Below are 21452 nucleotides of genomic sequence, written 5' to 3' on the forward strand. Positions count from 1 at the left end.
GTAGCAAAAATCGGTGTATCTACTGAATAACTCCTGGGATTATCACAGCATTCCAATAAAAGATAGTAACTGAACTTCAGAAAAAAAGAAAAAAATAGAGGAATGAATTTAAAGTGTTAAAATTATCTTTGGATTTTCTCTGCTTAATAATGCAATCAAATGCACAACACATTTTAGGAGTTCCATCAAAAATTTAAGTATAATATAGGGCACTTCATTTTTCACTAATGATAGAAAGTACTGTATCCATAATTTCTTAGTATCTTAGCACCAATATCTCATAGTGAGAGAGAAACAAGGTTTAATGACAATATACTCTTTCTCCTAAAAAAATAAAACAAAAGTTTCTTAAAATAAATTTAGCCTTTCTATGTTCTTCTATATTAGCATTACTTTAAGATTTGAAAATAGTATCTGATATCTCAGCCTGTTTCTAGGTACTTGTTCTTTTTAAGAGACCACTATGAATTCTTATATTTGAAAAAGACTTAAATGTTAAAAAAAAATCTTTTTTTTTTCTTGACTTTGACTAGATCTTCCAGGAGACAGACTGTAGGACACCTGGAAAGATTACTTGATTAACTCTAAGGAGAAAAAAAATATGAATGAACGTGGCTTACATTTTACTATATTAAAATTATGCTAAAGAAAAGAAAACTCTATTTTATTTCTGTGGTTACTTCCACCTCGTAGAATAGTTAATGTGGAGTAATGGACTGTTAAAAAATCTTCCATTGTTGCAGGTGGTATGCTTAATTTATCTATTATATCTTTCACTTAAAATTTATTGCCGGGTTATATGTATGCTATTATGTAAATGGCAACAATTTTCTCTCTCTCTCAAGGGTAATCATCGTTGGTACGGTACTTATATTTATCCAGTACACAAAGCTTAGAGATAGTTTTCAGATCCAATTTGTTTCTTTCTTGTCTCTAGGAATTTTCCTACTTATTTCTCCTTTTTGGCCTCAAAATGAATATTTCTAAGTAATTTATTATTGAAGTCTCAAAGTTATCATAGGTTTGTTTAAGAATATGTAATCCACATCCTATATGTGTATAAATTTGACCATCATGACTAACTATGTGGAGAATGTATAGGAGATTCAGGTTAAAATAAATGACAAAGTAGGGTATTACACGAGTCCGGGGTTAGGAAAATGTTATCTAAACTTGAAAAGGACGATAATACTCACATTGCATATTATTATTTATTGTGTATGAGACACTAGGCTAGCTATGTATATACATTACTTATACTCTTCACAACAGCCCTGCAATTGTTATTGCCAACCCCAATTTGTAAAAGAAAACAGCATAACTTGCCTGAGGATATACTGCATAACCAGCAAGTGTCAGAGTAAAATCTGAATAATAGTGTGACTGATTTTAAAATATATTATTTTTTCCCTATACCACACTGATCATACCAATACCCTTCAAAATTATAGCACAGAAACATTTTTTTGGAAGGATAGAAAATTTAATTCTTTCTATGTTTTATGTAGTCCATTTAAATTTTAAATATGATTATTCCTACTCTAAGGTACATACTTAAACATGGTTATGGGAAAACACTGCTTTTTAAAATCATATAAATTATAGGACTATACCCTTGGAAGAAATACATTTCTAGATAATGATACTAGCTGTGGCTCCTGAGAATTGGTATGTACATAGGACAGACTTCAAAAGAGCCAATAAGGTCAATATACTTTGGAGAAAACCATAAGAAAACAGTATACCACAAATAGTCTTCATTTGGCTACTCTTCTATTGCTGTTACATAAAAACCTCATTTTATACATCACATAAGTCATATATAAAGAACATAGTTTATAGGCAGGCAAATCTGAGTTAAAACCCTGATTTTAACACTAATTAATATATGACCTTGGATACTCACTTAACATCTCTGACTTCAAGTTCCTACTCTGTTCAACAGAGTAGAAAACTACTTCAAAAGTTTTATTCTCAAAATATTGAGAGCTTTATACCAGATAGAGTTCTAGGACTTAGTGATATCTCACCTAGAATGAATGAATAAAATAGTTCTAAGCATTGGAAATACAAAGTTTAGCATTTTCATTTCTCAGAGTGCTTACAATCATTTAGGAAAAAAATCTCTGTAGTATAGTTAAACAAGTGATTTAAAAAATTTTCTGATAAATACTATGATGTAAACCCCATAAAGTGTTATTGCAACTCACAATGGAAGCATCAAAACTACTCTTAGATATTCACCCCAGAGGAAGCTATATACAAGTTGATAGGAATGATATATTCAGGTGAAATCAGGAGGGGAGCGGGAGGGGAAGGAGTGCTATTAACATATTCCAGAAAGATGGCATTCCTGAAGGCCCAGAAGTTACAGTATAGAAAACGTTTGAAACACTATAAAAATTTCCGAATGGCTTCAATAGGGTATAAGAAGTAGTGAAATTTTAGGAGGTAAAAATAGGCTAGAGCAATAGATTTGGAAGTAATCACTATTGATCAGAGTCTTGGAAGTCAAGAGGAGCATCCAGGAAGTATATGCAGAGTGAGACTAATAGGAGACCTGGAAAACATATTGAACAGTTCTGGCAATAAGGAAGACAAATGAGAAATGCTAGATAAAGTAATAATCAAACATGTTAATACATGGTTGCATGTGTATGAAAATAATATAAATTTACAGAGGCCAGAAATTAAGAGGGTGCTGGAAACTAGAACAGTTAGTGGGTTGTCACAGCAGGGTGTGTATGTGTATGTGTGTGTGTGTGTGTGTGTGTGTCTAAAATCAATGCTGCTGAAATGTCTGAAGAATTCATGTTTACTCTTGACAGAAATTTAAAGGGCTGCATCTTTGTCAGCAGAATTATTACTGCCCAGTGGCTGATAAATTTTGTTTGGGAATGCAGAGGTCCAGATACAGTGAAAAGCTCTTGAAGGGATGAGCACTGGGTGTTATACTATATGTTGGCAAGTTGAATTTAAATAAAATGTTAAAAAGAAAAGCAAGATACTATGAAGATTGGAGGGGTGTTCTAGAGAGATTGCATACAAAGTCAGGAGGCAAGGACTAAAACACTGGTATTGTGAGACTGTTTCACAAACTTGTATGTATATTAGAAGTACCTGTACAGCTTTTATTATTATTTTTCCTGTACAGCTTTTAAAACTACTTATACCTGAGCCTTTATTATAATTCAACTGGTCGCATACTTCCTCAGGTGTTGTGGGTTGAATCATACGTATCAGTAAGCTATGTCGGATCCTAAGCCCTGGTATCTGTGAATGTGACCTTATTTAGAAACAGAGTCTTTGCCAATGTAATTAAGGATCTCAAGATGTGCATTTCCACAGGGAAAGGCCATGTGAAGATGGAAACAAGAGATTGGAGTGATGCTGCCACAGCCGAGAAGGAGCTGGAGCCAACAGAGAAGCTGGAAGAGGCAGAGGATTCTCTTTGGGGGAGGTGCTGCTGATTATGGACTTCCAGGTTCCAAAACTGTGGGGAGAAGGAGTTTTTGCTATTTTAAGCCTTTATGTTTGTGGTGATTTGTTTTAGTAGCCTTAACAAATTTTATTTGTAGGGAATGTTGACATCACATAGTTTAAATTTTCTGGATGTGCCTTAGGATCAGAATCATATGAGGTGCTTTTCCTAAAATACATATTCTTGGACTCTATACAAGACCTATTGAATGGAAATTTTTGGAGAAGGGCGATAGTGGCCTGGGGATCTTTATTAGTACCAAACGCCCTGGGTGATTCATATCATCAAGCAAGAAGCTGAGGAAATGCTGAGTTAGGTCAAGGAAATAAAAGCCGTTTTTATTAATTTCTGCCTATGGCTTTCAATATACCCCACCAGGGTTTGCCTAACCTCCCACTTTCTTGCATCGAGAGCCTTATTAATACTAGGATGTATAAAAGAGGGAACTGTAGCCAAAGACAATGCAAAAGCATGTCACATACCTATAAGAATAACAAAAAGACAACTTGGCAGAAGCTTGTATACCATTTCAAGCAAAAATAATACAAATGTTTAAATATAAATTTATAGAACATGAAAAAAAAACAGAACAAGACCATCTGGGATACAAAGCATAAATCTGCAGGACACAGACAGGAAAAATAACTTAATTTCTTAGTTTCCAACATTTAAAAAAAAAGATTCATTTATTTATTTGAGAGACAGAGAGAAAGAGAGAGTATGCACGTGGGGTAGAGGAGGGATAAAGAGAATCTTAGTCAGGTTCCATGCTGAGCACGGAGTCTGAGGTGTGGCTAGATCTCGAGACCCTGAGATCACCATCTGAGCCAAAACCAAGAATCGGACACTTAACCAACTGTGCCACACAGGAAACCCTGTTTCCAACATTTTAATAGAAGTAATTATTTCCAGGTTGGAGAATGAAGAATAGGTTTCATAGGAAGTTAAAGTTCTAAATCAAAGAAAAGAGAAAAACAACTAATTGCTAAAAATGAGTTTATCTTCACATTGAATAAGTTATCAAAGAAGTAATGAAACACATAATTTTGATCTTAGAATATTGACAATCATTTTGAAATGAATGGAAAATGGGAAAGAATGAATGAAACCTGGAAAATGGTGAATGGTATTGTCCTGATTTCAAAAATGAGTGAAAATTTTCAAACATTAGAGAGGTGAAGAATACATATATCTCTGACAGCAATTCTAGGATAAACTTGCTAAAATATTATTTTTCAGCATTTTTAAAAGAGACTATTTGCTCAAGAACAAAATAAAAACAAATCATGCAAAACTAACTTATTTGCTGATACAAGTTTTAGGTAAATATATATCATGAAAATGCCATACACAGAGTGTTTTTGTATTTTTAGCAATGTTTAAGAAATCTCAAGATAGGGATCCCTGGGTGGCGCAGCGGTTTGGCGCCTGCCTTTGGCCCAGGGCGTGATCCTGGAGTCCCGGGATCGAATCCCATGTCAGCCTCCCTGCATGGAGCCTGCTTCTCCCTCTGCCTGTGTCTCTGCCTCTTGCTCTCTCTCTGTGTCTCTGATGAATAAATAAATAAAAATCTTAAAAAAAAAGAAGTCTCAAGATAAAGTATCTTGTGTGCAAGATGGTGGTAAATTGAAGTGAATGTGTAATTTGTTCAAAACTGTACCTATACAATTTTAATTATTAGATCAATTGCCCCTGAAGGATGTTTTTAATTACTTGCCAAAAGGTTCACGTCTTTGTTACTATTATTTGGTTACAGCCTTAAAAATTATGCTTATCAAATTTTTGAATTATATAAAACTGTGAGACATCATTAATATCATGGATTCAAAATCGCAAAACTGCAACAAGGTTGGGGTTATGGGAGGATGGAAGTATAAGAGTGACAGTATGGAGTGGAAAAGATCAGACCCATGTAAATATTCAGAAATAGGTAAATAAGGAAGACTCAGGAGACTGAGACTGAATCAAAATAAAAGGTAAAAGAACTTTGAAAAGTAAACATTAGAAGCATCCAAAAGGAATGATTCAGTGTATAAGAAAAGCTTAGCTATTATATATAGATAGATAAAGAAAAGCTTAGCTATTTTAATTGACTGGACACTTGACATGAGAATTACTCAATAGGTTACCATCTATGATTATGTTAATGGAAGCCTAGAATCTAAATTAGTGAAGTTAATAAGTTCACTTCAATCTGTTGTAAAAATACCACATATGGGATACCATGTTCTGTTTAATTCTAGGCTGTGAATTTGTTTTTAATTCTGGCAAAAAAAACCCATAAAATGTACCATTTTAACTATCTTTAAGTATATTATTCAGTAGTGTTAACTATATTCATATTGTTGTGCAACAGATCTTTAGAACTTCTTCATTTTGTAGAACTGAAACTCTATACCCATTTGACATCAACTCTCCATTTTAGACCATTAATTATACTAAGGTTATTAAAAATACAAGTATATTCATAGTAGGGCAATTGGTAGGGAAAGAGTCTATAAATTATCATGTAAGGAAATCTGAAAGAAGTGGTATGTTTCACTTGGAGAAGAGAAGGGTTAGGTAGGTATAATGGTGCCTTTGGTTAACTTAAGAGTGATCTTGTGACAAAGTTATAGATTTAGATCATGTAGCTTCAGAAGACAGAACAAGAATCATTGAGTAGAATCTTTAGCAAGATTGCTGTACAAAGGAGAAATATTCTGACAAATTCTGCCCAACAGTAGAATTAACTAACCTGTGAAGTGGCCAGTTATTTGTTCCTGAAAACATTCAAACAAGGACTGGGTAAGCATCTCTGAGACCAGTTTTAGGATTCTTATGTTGGATGGATAACTGAATTTGATAACATGTATAGGCAACTACCAAAACCTTGATTCTCTGAAAGAGACGATGAGGAGTTATTGGGTCTGAGTTCCAATGCTTGCCATACCTACTAACTCATTCTGTGATGTTGGACACACAACTTTCAAAGCTTTAGTTTCCTTATTTATAATGACAGGAGCTAAAATGAATGGTTTTCTTAGTCTTTCTACCTTTCCATGAGTTGAATAAATGTGCATTATGCCTATTGTGCAGAATCTGTACCAGTCAGCATGTGCCTCCTGCTTTAGCAGGAAACAGGAAGGGAAGTAAGCAAGAGGGATAAGAGGAGAGAAAATGATTGACTGAGTTAAGTAAATAAATACATGGAGTAGTGGGATTTTTCATTTTACCATGGCATTGGCTTATTTAGATATAATACTAAGAACAAGGAGACACTAAATACTCCTGCATTTTATAGACAGAATTCAGTAGTTGGAGCTATTTCTTATAAAGGAAGAGTAATCCATATGTCAATTTTGTTCAAAGACCAGTGGATTCAAGGGAAGGAGAGACTCCATGAGAATCATTCATGAAATATTGTGGATGCATGAGAAAAGGGAACTGACTGAGTGTTGCTCAGGAAGTAGGCTGACCATTATACCCTGCATCTAGAGAAGAAGAAAGAAGTGGAGAGTGGTAGTATCCAAGAGATGGGTCATTAGGAGACTAGCCTGATCACATTTAATAAAGCATGTTTGGGGGTTTAGGGGTCACAAAAAGTGGACCTAAAAAAGAGAGCAAAACTTGTTTTGTTTGTTTTTTTTTTTTGTGGTATCAGCAATGCAACCAAGGGGGTGCCCACCAAGCAAGGAGGGCTCTAGCAACTTAAGGATAGGAGATATGCCATCTGTGGTGGGAATGGTGGGGGAAGGGGATAAAAGAAGTCTAGATGTGAGGGAGAAGAAGAGGAAACAGAGAAGAGGGAGTTCAGGGAACTACGAAGAGAAGGCTCTCTGAAGTTCTCACATAAGATTCTCTCAAGAGAGGGGTACCGGGGTGGCTCAGTGGTTGAGCGTCTGCCTTTGGTTCAGGTCGTGATCCCATGGTCCTGGGATCAAGTCCCCAATCTAGCTCCTTGTAGGGAGCCTGCTTCTACCTCTGCCTATGTCTCTGACTCTCTCTGTGTGTCTCTCATGAATAAATAAATAATATCTTTAAAAAGAGAGTCTCTCAAGAGAGCAACATTGCACATGTCGCAGAGAGTAGTCACCTTCAGAGAAACAGAGGTTACCACTAGATCTACTTAAAAAGAGGTTACCTGTTCCTCCAACTGCCCCATCTGACTGAAGAGCTAAGGCTAGAATAGGGAACAGATGCAGGGAGGAAAAAATAGAATACAGTCACCTCTCATCTAAGTTCCTAAAACCTAAAGTCTAGCCAGCAGGGGGGAGAAGAAAGCTTTGACTAAGATATAATACTAGAATTTCAAAATGGGTAGGATCAAGTTACATAAATTAAAAGTTACCAGAATCACTGTGTCTGCCAAGATGCTATCAAGGAATGGCAGAGCAATTGAAAGCAGTGCTTGGCAATATCCATATTTTGCCAGTATTCCTTGGGTTAATAATCCTCACTTAAGTCATTACATAAAAATATGCATTTTTCTTATAAAATTAATAATAATGTATACTATAAATAATAATAATCAATATATTTAATCAGAAACTTTGTTTTTCTAATAACCTCATTGAACATATATTTGATACACAACATATACTGATTTAACTGGGAAATGATTTATTTTTGACAGTTCTCTCTCTCTTCTGCTTGTGTCTGATACTTGCCAATTCTCTTTATGATTCTCTCCTCTTTAATTATGCGGAATAAAATTATAAGAACATTTACAATTTAAATTAGAAGTACAGGAGACAAGATTTTACTATCTTCATAGATTTAAAAGATCAACATCCATAAAATGGAATCATACTAACTTTGCAAATTTTAGTGGATTTTATTTACCCCACTGAACTGTCTTTCAATCTGTTGATAAATTTCCATTATTTTCCCAAGTTAAATCCTTTGAAAAAGTCCAAAGTTAGCAATTCACATAAAGGTGCATTTATTTTAAAAAATATAATGAATATAAGGTATGCTGGAGATATTTGGAAGACCGAACAACCACAGAACAGTTAAATTAGATTAAAATAAGCAAATATACTGTTTTTGACAATAAATTTTCCAACGGGCAAAATGAAAGTTTGTCTGACATATTCTCACATGTAGTCATGAAATACCATTATATTTAATGCCATAATTTGGAGATGGGAAGAGTTTTCTTCTGGATAGTTGCTTCCATCTTAATTCGTTTTGCTTATATAGACATAATTATGTCATTAAATATGTGCTAGATAAAATCAAACCTGAATGGTGCTTCCCAAAGTAGGGCCCCTTGACCAGTAGCATTAGAATCAGTATCAATTGCTAGAAATATAAATTATGGACCATCTAAGACATACTGGGTCATAGTCTTTAGAAATTAAGCCCAGATTCTGGTTTTGATTTTTGCTTTTGCTTTTTTAACAAGAGTCCAAGAGATGGTGATGCATGCTTAAGTTTGAGAATCTCAGCCTTAAGGTTTCTCAGACTTGAATGCACATTCATACCACATGGACACCATTAAAAATACTGATTTTTGAGGTCTGACTCCCAGAGACCCATATTTAATCAGTATCAGTTTGGGGTGAGGCATGGACAGGTGATTCTGAAGCTTCTTGGGTGATTTTTTTTTTTTTTTTACTGACAGCAAAGTTGAGAACCAATTAACACCTTGAAATGAGTGACTATTTAGTTCTTTGACACATAGTTCACTTCTAGCACATTCTTCACAATTTTAACATATCTTCACTTACGTGAAGAATCAATCTACAGAGCCTCCTGTCTACACATGAAGACTACCAAAAGAGTAAAAAGATTGTTTAAAGATGAAGGATGATTCCTCAAGGTCCTTCCTAATTATGTGTTTGTCCACATATACTCTCAACCTGAAATGTTCAGTTAATTTGTTGTAAAGGCAAATTCAAGTAAAATCAGTTAGGTTTATAAACAGGTGCTAGTGATATCCACTAAAATTTGACCCTTGATTTCAGTACCTTCTGCTCCTAATGGCAACCAGCAGCATTTCTAACCATCAGTTTCTCATGTTTTAAAATCCAAATTTTGGTATTTTCAGTATAAAATAGTAGTTATTAAAACAGAAGCTGTTTGTAGAACTAAAACATAAAAAAAAAAAGGTGCACTCTTCTAGTAGGATTAAACCTATGGGAACTTGACTGATTCCACTGGGAAAAGTGAAATATGATCATTCCAAATGTTATAATGATGCTTAATAAGACTGGGAATTACTTGAACCGATATTCATTTCTACATTACTGCCAAAGAGAGTGACTTTTTTAATGTGGTAAATTAAACAATTTATAATATTTTTGCAATTTTGTATTCAATACACAGATAGTTTCTGATATGAGAGTAATCTATGCCATTCTCTTATAACTTTAAAAGTGAGCTTGTGCCAACCAGAGCTTCACTATTAGCTCCCCTACTGACATAAATTTTGATTTATTATGACAATCTGAAAGATAAATGCATGTTACTACAGAGAGGAACAAGTTTGGAGAGAAACATGTTTCTCACCTTATAAAAGGGAAATGGTGCTGAGACTAACCCATGTGGCTTACTGACACTCTATAAAATTTGGCTATATTTCAAAAGCAAACTGACAACTACATTTCACAGTGTGTTCATATCCAGTGGTATACTTGAGGTATCCTGTGCCAGCTTGCAAGAACCGATTTATAAATTTTCAAGGACTCTAGGAATCAATTGTTAAGCACATTATTTAAAATACATAACCTATATAGATTTATAATTAAATAATGTTGAATAAAAGGGTAATAAAAATCAAGATTCACAATTTCCTAATTATTTTACTCTTCAAGTTAGTCATGTTTATTACATCTGTCTTGTAGAAATACTATAAATTGATGTGCACATATTTTCTCAAATCTACATTCAGAAAGTCATGTTGGCTACCTCATATTGGTCATGGCAGGAGTATTTACACCACAAAATAGGCAAACACTAGATCAGGCCTCCTTTCCAGTAGGAGATCTTAAAAGGTTTACCAACATATCAATGAACAAAACTTATCATAAATATATGTTCATTTAAATAAGATAGTCAATGGACATGAATAGGTAAAATGACATGATCTACTCCCTATTTGCACCCAATCCATGGCTTCCAGACAAAGTCGACCTGAAATGTTGAGTTTTAGTTTCAAGTATACCTGGATTTAAAGCCTTGTCCTGCTATTTATTAGCCTTGCGATCTCCAGCAAGTTGTCAAATGTCGAAGTTTTGATTCCCTTATCTGTAAAATCTAAACATTACTATGTTTCTCATAGATTTGTTGTAAATATTCAATAAGAAAGTTTGTGTCTGTGTGATGTGATGAGCAGTGGGTGTTATACTATATGCTGGCAAATTGAATTTAAATTTAAAAAAAAGAGGAAAAAAAAGACACTATGTGTCTGAACTCCCTTCACCCTTCTTTCCCTCACCTCATGAAAAGTATTAAATATAAGTCAGATCAAAGACCTAACTGAAGCTCTCTAATGAGCTCCTTATTTATTTTTCTACTCTATAATTTTTCATGGCCTGTCCTAAATTAGTCTGATTCTAGGATTTCTCTGTCTTTAATGTTTTCAGATTGTTCATTATCCTTTTTCTATATTCTGGACGGAGATGCTGGAAACAGGAATGCAATCAAGCTTCCAAAATAATAGAGCTGCCCAGATGCAGACCCAGCCACAGGAAAAGTCTGGACATTGGAAAGGAGAAGGATACATTGTTCAAATCCCTTAACTGGACAGGCTTTGTAAACTCTACATGTGAAATATAAAATTGACTGTTACTGTGTGACTATTGCTTTCTTCAACACTGCTATTATTTTCTTTACAATGTCAATACTACTTCCTTATCTATACTTTATTCAAAGATCATAAATTCAAAAGTCCATAGGGACCTAATAGTCTAGAATAAGAAAATTTTTAAAAATAAAATTTTAGGTAAAGAAAGAATGCATCCCTTAATAGAGCCTTTGACTTGAGAGGTCAAAAAAGTCTTATTTTCCAACTGCTAAAAATACTACAACATAGATTTAAATTATTAAAAGTATATGTACTCAATTGCATTATATTTCTAATAAATGTACTAAGCATATTTAATGTATGTTTTCCCCATTAGTAGTTTCAAAAATTCATAGCTATGTCTAAAAAAAAACACAAGTTCTTAGAAGACCAGATTCATTCCCTTACTACATTTCACTACACATTATGCAGACAAATGATAATAAAATCTACTGATACATGAGTACAAATGAGAGTAATTAAATTTGCAACTTTATGTGACAATAAATACCATTTCCAAAAGTAGGAGGATCCATGGAAAGTGACTAGGAATTTTGCCATTAATAAAACTATCTTAAAAAAAAACTATCTTAAGGTAATAACGGAATTATATGACTCAATAGAAATGAAACAAATGGTTTCCCAACTATGTAATCTTAGCTTGTATTGTTTATTGTTCCAAGAAGAAAACATATGTATGCCAACAAGAAACATGTACTTGTAATTTACTCCAAATGTCACTCAATTAGCTACTCCATTAGAAAAAACTAATCATTACAAACATAAGATTAATAATGAACATTTGAGAATCCTGTTAAGCTTCTAATAACTACTTCCTAATAAAATCTGTAATGTTTGTATCCTTTTATTTTAGCCAAGGGTATGGTTACTGAGTCATGAAATGGACATATCCCAAAGTTACCATTAAGGTACACACTCAGGCCTAAAAGGCAGTAGTAGAGTATAACAGATCTTTTGCCTTACTGAGTAGTATTTATAAAGAAATAAATAGCCTCTTAAGAGAGATTATAGTGATTTGACCTCGTCTCCACTTACAGTGAGATTCACTCACAACTTACCACAAGATGCCATTTCGTCTGTCTGGTCACCACAGTCATCTTCCCTGTCACACAGCCATGCTCTGGGAATGCAGCGCCCGTTTCCACAAGAAAACTGGTCCACTTGGCATGTTCTGGCTAAGATAATCAATTAATGTACAAATAATACATTTAGAGGCCTTTTGAATAACGTTCAGGTAAAATATATCATGCAATAACTCATACACGTAAAATCTATTGCTTTATTAGATAAAATAGTTTAAGTAAATTTTTATTAATTATTTTATACTGCCGACTTGCTTGTCTTCTCTAAAGTTCACATGCTTTGCCCTTGAATTACAGTGGCTGCGAAATGACAAGATACTCAGTAATCCTCACACACTTCCATAAATGAAGCTATGAATTCATTATTTTACAATTTTTGCCTGGCACATGCTTATGAATATACAGTTGAATTAAATTTCATCCAACTTTTAATTAACAAAAAAGGATTTTGCACAGTCTTTGTCAATAAACCAGGAAAACTTGCTGTAATATAGGAAAAAGGATTTGGAGATTATTATCAGGATATCTAGTTTCTAGTCATTGGGGCACAATTATTCTTTTCCTTTAACATTTCAATGCATTTATTTCCTAGATGTCAAATGAGCCAATATATGGAACAAAAATGCAGAAAATATTTTCTAAAGCATATACTTAGCCTTATGATGGATGTTTAAAATCTACTTTTCAGCATAGCTATATAAAACTGTGTAATTTTAAAATCAAAGTATGTTAATAAACTTTGCTTTGGCCTCTCTCAAGAGTTTCAAAGAACACACACATGGAATCTTTCTTTCTATGTTAGCCAAAAGCAGTGGTTTCGTTTATTCAGTGAAGGGGTTGGTTGTGTTCTACAAGGAGTTTGATTACCATTTTCTATTACAGTCAGGTCAGCTTTTGAAAGCATGAACTTCTACATAGTCACCCTAACTCTTCCCTTAGACCTTAGTTTTACAAACTTCTTTGTTTTTCATTTTTTAGATTTATTTATTTTTATGTGTTTGATTTTTTTGTCTGTCTGAAACACAAACTTTTTTTTTAAGTATCAGTTTTCTATCACTACTTCTTTTTATTGGATCAGGAAAAAAGAGTGGAAAATTAAAGGAAGGCTATATTCATACCTTTTAACATTTGGTTCAGATGAGGATTGGACAGATGAGGAACATTTAGGGTCTGCATTTATGTAGCTAGGATAAGAGAACATTGCTTAGTTTATAGACTTCCTTCTGGTTTGGGGCTTATGAAATAGAAAGATGTATTTCCCTTTCATCAAAATGCCTCATGAATGAATAGCTAGTATAAAATTGAGAGTGTTTCAAAGACGAATCATCCTAATACACTAAAATGGGTTTCCATAAATTAGAGTTTTAGAAGTCACTTAAAAGAATGTCTTAAAAGTTATGTGCTGGTTACTTCCTTTTAAGCAAAGTGTACTTGCTATGTAAAAATGCGTGTCTATTATTAGTGAATACTTAAAAGATTACTTGAGAAAAACAATGAAAACATTGCTAGTTTGATTTGACAGATTTGATGCACAATTCCATCCTCAGTGTCTATAATTAGAAATTTCAGACAACTATTACACTATGTATCCTGCTTTGCTTATGTGGATAAGAGTTCTGAATCTAAAACATTTTTTTCTTTAAACATTTTATTTATTTATTTATTTATTTATTTATTTATTTATTTATTCATGAGAGATACACATACACAGAGAGGCAGAGACACAGGCTGAGGGAGAAGCAAGCTTCTCTCAGAGAACCCGACGTGAGACTCAATCCCAGACCCCGGGATCATACCCTGAGCTGAAGGCAGATGCTCAACTGTTGAGCTACCCAGGCATCCCTGAATCGAATCCATTTTACGTAATACTTGAGTTTTCCTTTTTTTTTTTTTTTTAATAGAGTACAAATAGAGCATTTATTTTACTTTAATAGATTTTAAGTATCCCAACAAATATGTATTCTTCTGAAGTTTTCCATGGTGTAATTTCAAGTAGGATTAAAATTTGTCTTGTTTAGCTAACTGTATGGATTTTCTGTGAAATTATTTTAACATTTAGACTTAATCAACAAAGTCCCTAGCTAATTTTAATAAAACTATGTTTCCTTATGTATATATTTGTATGAGCCTAGAGAAGGATGAAGATGTTGGCATTTAGTTTACTTGTTGGGAAGGAAAGGGCATAGAGGTATGAGCAAGATTCATATTTGTTTTTTCTTACAAGTCTTTGTTTTGTTTTACTGATTATAGTAAATACTTTTACCTTTTGATATTTAAGAGAATATTAATGGGAGAGTTTTCAATTTTTCTTCCCTTCCTTCCTCCAGCTCTCCTCACTCTTTTCCTCCTTCCTTCCCTTCTTCCTTCTTTATTTCCTTTCTTCCTCTCTCCCTTCCTCTTTTCTTCTCTTCACTTTTCACTCTTTCCTACATCTCTCCTGTCTTCCTTCAATCCCTATTTCAGTGTTTTGTTTTCTTGCTTTAAAGAAGAATATATCATCATATATTTTCATTCCCATTAAATTATAATTGGCCCATAATAAGAATCTATTAAATATCTCAATACGATATTCTTTAATTTGATTTTTTTCAATGTCACAATATTCCCTCCTTGTCATTGAGACTAAGTTCTAGAAAAGTTTTCTCAGATTGTTTTCCTTCATGAGGAACACTACAGTGATTACAGAAGACAATGAAAAAGAACTCCTAAAAACTTATTTCACATTGTGTAGTGTGGGAATTTGTGTGTCAACTCACCAACTCAGAAGCTTGAAGAACTGTTAGGACCTATTACTCCAAAGAGTGCTCACTGGCTTATCACTGAGAGATCGTATGACATGAAAATATATGAATTCATTGTCTATTCTAACCGTGAAAAAACTGTTTAATCTGCTGAAGAAATTTAAATAATTTCAGATGGGAAAAAATGCTTCATTCCATTAATCTACAAGTACCGTCTGTCTATATGATATAATCTAATTGACTAAAATCATCTTTCTAATCACTGGATTTATAGCAGGAAGACACAACCTTTACTTTTTCAGTTCTTGTCTCTATCAGCTCTAAATTACTTTGGAGGTGAGATTAGCAGAGCAGCCCCAGAGGACTCTAATGTTGTAGCAAATGCTTCTCTAATGAAGAGGAAATTTATACTTCCTCAGTGGAATTGTTTATCTAGCAGTGAATCAGAAATCCACTGTCACAATGTGAATTTTTTCTACTCATCACTAATTATGCTTCTCTTGCCGTAGCAGTGAGAAATCCCACAATGCACGGGAACAATAAGGAGGCAGAGGTGAAGAGATCTTTACACATTATTTCTAAACTTCACTTTTGCTGTATTTTAATCAAAGCATTCTATTTAAACAAAGCCTATGTCATATCAGCACCTGTTTTTCAATTTATCTTATAAAGAAGTCTGATTTTTAATATATCAGGTGTTCTTAATTCAAATATATCTGTCTACTTTGAATTTAGTCAACATTTGTGGAAGATGTGAGAAGAATAAATATTATGTAATCTAATTAGAGCTCAGTATTATGGGAAAAATCTGGTCTGAAACTGGCTACGCTTGAATCCAAGGATCATCATTGGTGACTACGAGGAAAAAGAATTTCAAATTTAACTATTTCTCATCTTAGGCCTCTGGGTCTCTCTCATAAGTAGAGAGACATATTTTCTTTTTGTGTGGGAGAACAAGTACCAAGCCCCTGACCATCAGCTTTCTTTTGCCTGCTGTACATATACTGTTTCCTCTTTCATGCATATCCTCCAACCACCTATCATCCTCTGTGGACTTCACCTCACCCTCAGTAACTCTGCCAATCAATCATTCTTTTTTTCCCCCTAGTAAAATATTTCTATCACTTAGAAAAGTAGAGAGAATAATAACATTAACACCTGTCTACCATCAGATAGCTCTATCAAATCTTGTTTTTTTTATGTATTTACTATAGACTATATTTTGTTTTATTTTAGAAAAATGTATTATAAGTACATTTAAAATCTCCTATGTAATTTTTTCAGTCCTCTTTCTCTCTTTTTACATGTAACTACTATCCTTAATTTCTTTCTTTTTTTTCATTTCCAGACATATTTTTAGTCCTATTCCTACACATTTACAAATCAATAACTATATATATATAATTGTTTTGTATTTTTATATTTCATGTAAATGGCACTAAGTAATTTATAATTGCAACTTTTGATAAAAATTGCTATTGATATTAATTTCCTTAAAATTTTGTTTTAAAATTCACTTGAGAAAGAGAAGACAGAGAGAGAGAGCATGAGCAGTGGGGAGAGGCAGAGGGAAAGGAACAAGCTGACTCCTCGTTGAGCCAGGAGCCTGATGTGGGGCTCAATCTCAGGACCCAGAGATCATAATATGAGCCAAAGTCAGATGCTTAACCATCTGAGCCACCCAGACACCCCTTGAAATTAATTTCTGTTAATATTTGAGTTCTAATTTATTCATCTTAAGTATGTATAACATTCTATTATGTGAATATAATACTATATTTGTATCTATATATGGTTTTATACTTATAGTTTTACATATAATGGACAGATATACACACGCATATTTTTTTCCTATTAATGGGCATTTGAGTTGTTTATAATTTCTCACTATTACCAGGATTAGGACAATGAATTTCTTACTTGCATCTCTTTGCTCATAGGTATTAGAGTATAAATCTAGAAATGAAATTATAGACTTGAAGGTATGCACACTTCCACATTTATTGGATTTAGCCAAATGCTTTCCAATGTAGAAAACCAATTTATACACCCACCAAGAGTATATGTTGGCTCTTTTTATTCCACAATCTTGCCAATGATTATATGTTGGCTCTTTTTATTCCACAATCTTGCCAATGATTACTTTTATCAGATTATTTTTTTTTCTAATTGAATGACTTGAATTGTTATTCAGGTTTCTCTTTCTTTCTCTCTTTCTTTCTTTCTTTTCTTTCTCTTTCTTTCTTTCTTTCTTTCTTTCTTCTCTTTCTTTTTCTTTCTTTCTTCTTTTTTTCTTTCTCCTCTGTCTCTGTCTCTCTGTCTCTGTATCTCTCTTAGACTTAGCTTGGATATCACCTCCCTCAAGAAGCCTTCCCAGATACACATAGACTAAATTAGTTGTTCTTGTGCTTCCATTTGTAGTTTAAGTTAGCACTGTGAATACTGCATTAGAATGACCTGTTTACATATTTTTCTCCCCATCTTCATTCAGCTTCCTAAGGAAAGATATAGTGTATTTTTCCTCTTATATCCAATGTTGTGATAAGTATTGAATTAGTAGATTCATGAAGGAGAAACCCCAAAGGAACAAGAAAGGAAATTGGTATCTTGTAGGAAAGGATTTCCTTTTAGATATAAAGTAGTCACGATGCTAAAAACTATAGGACAGTGGATTCAGTTACAAAATAATCCCCACTTTGGGAAAACCTTTATCTCTGATACATATCCATGTATATACCTATATATAGAAATGATCCAGAAGAGAAATTATCTAATGATTTGCATATTTTTTTCAGTACGATGAACTATGTGACCTATTTATTTATTTTGGTTAAACAAAGTGGAAATATATTGTAACACAACAACACATTTAATTTTCAAAGTTAACAGGCATATTTGTGGTTTTCTTTTGTTCTTTTTTATTCTTAATTTGTGTTCTTCTTAATTTCTTAAGGCATACCATGGCCATAACATCTATTATAAATACACTTACAAAAAGATCTAGTACTGATTGGCAGACTTCAGCTGGTATCACTGAAAGCAGAACTTGAGGTGCAAGCAGGTTGTGTCCTGTTTCCTAGTGGACTACATGCCTGGGATGTCTGAGAAATCTTACTAATTATGATTGATTAGGATTTATTGCTTAATTTGCTCTCATGCATAGCATTTCCACTTTCACTACTATAAGTAGATAGTCAATCCCAAATGTTCTTTTAAAAATCATGTAGAAACAAGCAGATTTTTAAAGTCAAAACAGAAATGAAAAAGACATGGTAAAGGTACAATGCCTTTAATTTAAAGGTGAAAATGGATCTATATGTTTAGGAAGTAATGGAATAAAGTTTCAGAATTAAACATTCACCTTTAAAAATAATAATTGTATAAGCTTAGAAAGAAGCTTCATTGTAAATTATAGTCATAATTTTAAGAACAATCTTGGGCAAGTTAAATTGACCATACCTAAAATTTTAGCTAATACTCAGGATAATATAGTTTGATAACAAGAGCAATGAACTTAGAGAATAATTCATACGTTGAGTTTCCTCTAAACTCTTACCAATGATATAAGTTAAGGCAAGTCCTTTATTCTATGCTTCAGCTATGAAATGAATAGACTTGAGAGGAGAGACTAGGACCAGAGAGTCTCTTAAGGTTCCTTTTTAATTGGACAGCCCTTTGTAAAACAACCTTATATGACATACAAAACATCTTGAACATAATCAGTTACTCTAAAATATTGGGCGATATTTAGTCAAAGGACAAGAGAATAATTAGCCCATGGATCCTCAGCGAATATGTCCCTACTGGGGATAAAAAACTGAATATGAGATGCAGGTCAGGATTATGGAATGGCAACTCTCTCATTGCTGCTACATGATAAAAAGCTGTTAGGAAATATTTTCTAGTCAATTCACAGTCCTGGAGAGCAGAAAGAAATATATAGGGAAATCACAGTGCACTGAGGTACAAGCCTTTCCAAGAAAAACAGTGGCATGACCAAGAGTGCAAACCAGGCTTCTGCACCTCTGGGTCTTTTCTCTATATGCTGCCTCTACAGTTTTCACTAATAGGTTATAATAATTTTTATTCAGTGGGGCTTATTTTGGCAAATAAAGGAGAGGGGTTGATACATTTTGACATTGTTATATGTAATGATTACCAAAAAACACACAATTTTCACCCATGATATCAATAAGAGTCATCAAATACATTCCTTTTTCTTCATCATTCAAGGAATAGCTTTAGGCTGCTGCTAGTCAATATCTTTTTTCAACGCTCATCTGACTAATCATGACCTTTACGGCAAGCTGTTGTAACCTGTACCACAAGCTGTATATTCCCATTCAAAGAGAATCTGACTAGGGATTCGTAAATGTATTACAATGGGATAAATTATATGGAAATGGAAATATGCTTCATTATCTTGGGACTTCATGAAAAAAGAAAAACCTACCCCATATAAATAATGTTCCAGGAACAGAAAACTATTCACAGAGGTATTCTACAGCAGACCAAATAAAATACACAGGTTATTTTTTGCAAGGTAAAAAGCAAAACAAAATGAAATGCGCACACACACACAAACAAAAACAGTTCTTGTGAGATGGCCTCCATCACAGCATGCTAACAGACCTCAATCTCCTCTGCTAATTAAGATTTAGCAGGGACAAGTCTTGTCCAAGGAGTGTATTGATAGTCAACACCCATATGGATAGATAAACTGCCAAATTACTTTGGAAAGAAGAGTCATATCCAAGGATTAAGTAAAAGATAATTTGTATTCTAGCTTTTGTGGCTTCGAAGTCTGAACTCATTTACTACTGCAATAATCAGATCATCAGCCCTAGGAAAGTTCAGCTTAGTTCAAAACACTGACCTGCATTTTTATGGAGACTAACTTTAGAAGGGATTTATGTATATATTCAAGCAAACCTTTACCTGCACAAGTTTGATTGGATTCATCTTCGTTACTTCCACAATCATTAGCTCCATCACAGAGCCATCTCTTGGGGATACAGCGGTTATTCTTGCATTTAAATTGATCATCAGGACAGCTATGATTGACTGGGGAAGGGTAGGAGGATGGAGGGGGAGGAGAAGCAATTTTAATTACTTAAAATTGAAAACAATTACGGTTACTTTAAGTTATAGAAAACTTACTGTAATTAATATAGTATAATAAATGCCACAGCCTCTTTCATTCATTATTTTATATTTTATAGAAAATATTAATATTTGAGGCTCTGTCAAAATGTAATATTTTTATAGAAGACACCAAGTAATAAAATATCTCACAAAAAATGAAATATAGACACTTGTTCATGTCTTCACTACAACCAACTATATCACTATGTTCGCTTTCCCATCCTATATCACAAGGAACACAATTTCAGAATTTTTGCTAAAAACATTGAAAATAATCTCAAATTTTAACATGATACGTAACAAGTATGTATCAAATAACTCCATCACATATCAGAAATACATTTTCATAAGCCACACACTTTTTCAGTACTTTTTGAAATATTAGATAAGCCTAATTTTGTTATGCTTTGCCAGTGTTTCTTGGGACTGGAAGGAAAAAAAAATGCAACACTTGAGACTTGGAGTTGATGCTAAATATGAGATCCTGCATAATTTTAATAACAAAAATGACCATCCTGAGTTTTCATTCCTAGTCCAAACAAATAAACATGCAACCACAAAATATACTGAGGACAAGACTGATCCTCATATGGGAAGCTGTGCACAGCTAAGGATTAAACCTCCAATATCTAAGCACAGCAGGAGGACATCTTAAAGTTAACCTTCTGTGATTATTTTTCCTGCATCCTGGAGGCTAAATTCCTAACTGAATTGGCATGTTCCTCAGTATTTGTTTCACCACTTCACGTTCTTTTTGAAGTAATTTTCCTTGTGCCCAGTAGTTGCACTTCTGTATGATAAAAATAAATTTTGGTATTAGAGTTACTTAGAATTGGAAAAATAGCCATTTTATCATGCTGTTGCATAGCAAATGTATGCGTTTCCAGCCGGTTTCTATAAAACACTATTTTTAAAGTTGCTTAGGAGACAAAGTGGTTTTATCACTTTTTCAGAAAGTTTTTATTCCTGTATAGTAAAAAAGAAAAAACAGTAGGGGGGTAGCCTATGTTTCCTGGAATTTCAGCATGATTAACATTTTCTACTGGCTTCAGGGAGTTTAGCAAAAATAGTTGCTCATGAGAATAAAAGTCATCCAATATATTAGAGGGTCAAAATTTTAAAGTAACAAGATTATGCAAAAATACTTTAGTGAAGCTTGATTAGGGACCTTTGCAATTTTCATCAATGATATAAATAAGAGTTCAAAAGGA

At 33.5% G+C, this 21452-nt stretch overlaps 1 protein-coding gene across 1 annotated transcript in view; it reads right to left on the reverse strand.

Annotated features, from left to right (window-relative positions):
- LRP1B (LDL receptor related protein 1B) overlaps nt 1-21452 on the reverse strand; it is a 1815754-nt gene that overhangs the window by 658095 nt on the left and 1136207 nt on the right. Inside the window, exons 17-18 of the mRNA XM_041739937.1 lie at nt 20035-20160; nt 12332-12448 (exon numbers count right to left, since the gene is read on the reverse strand). Coding sequence (XP_041595871.1) covers nt 12332-12448; nt 20035-20160 — 243 coding nt within the window. The remainder of the gene's footprint in view (nt 1-12331; nt 12449-20034; nt 20161-21452) is intronic.

Source organism: Vulpes lagopus, chromosome 24 (genome assembly GCF_018345385.1).
Source record: "Vulpes lagopus strain Blue_001 chromosome 24, ASM1834538v1, whole genome shotgun sequence".
Lineage (NCBI taxonomy): Eukaryota > Metazoa > Chordata > Mammalia > Carnivora > Canidae > Vulpes > Vulpes lagopus.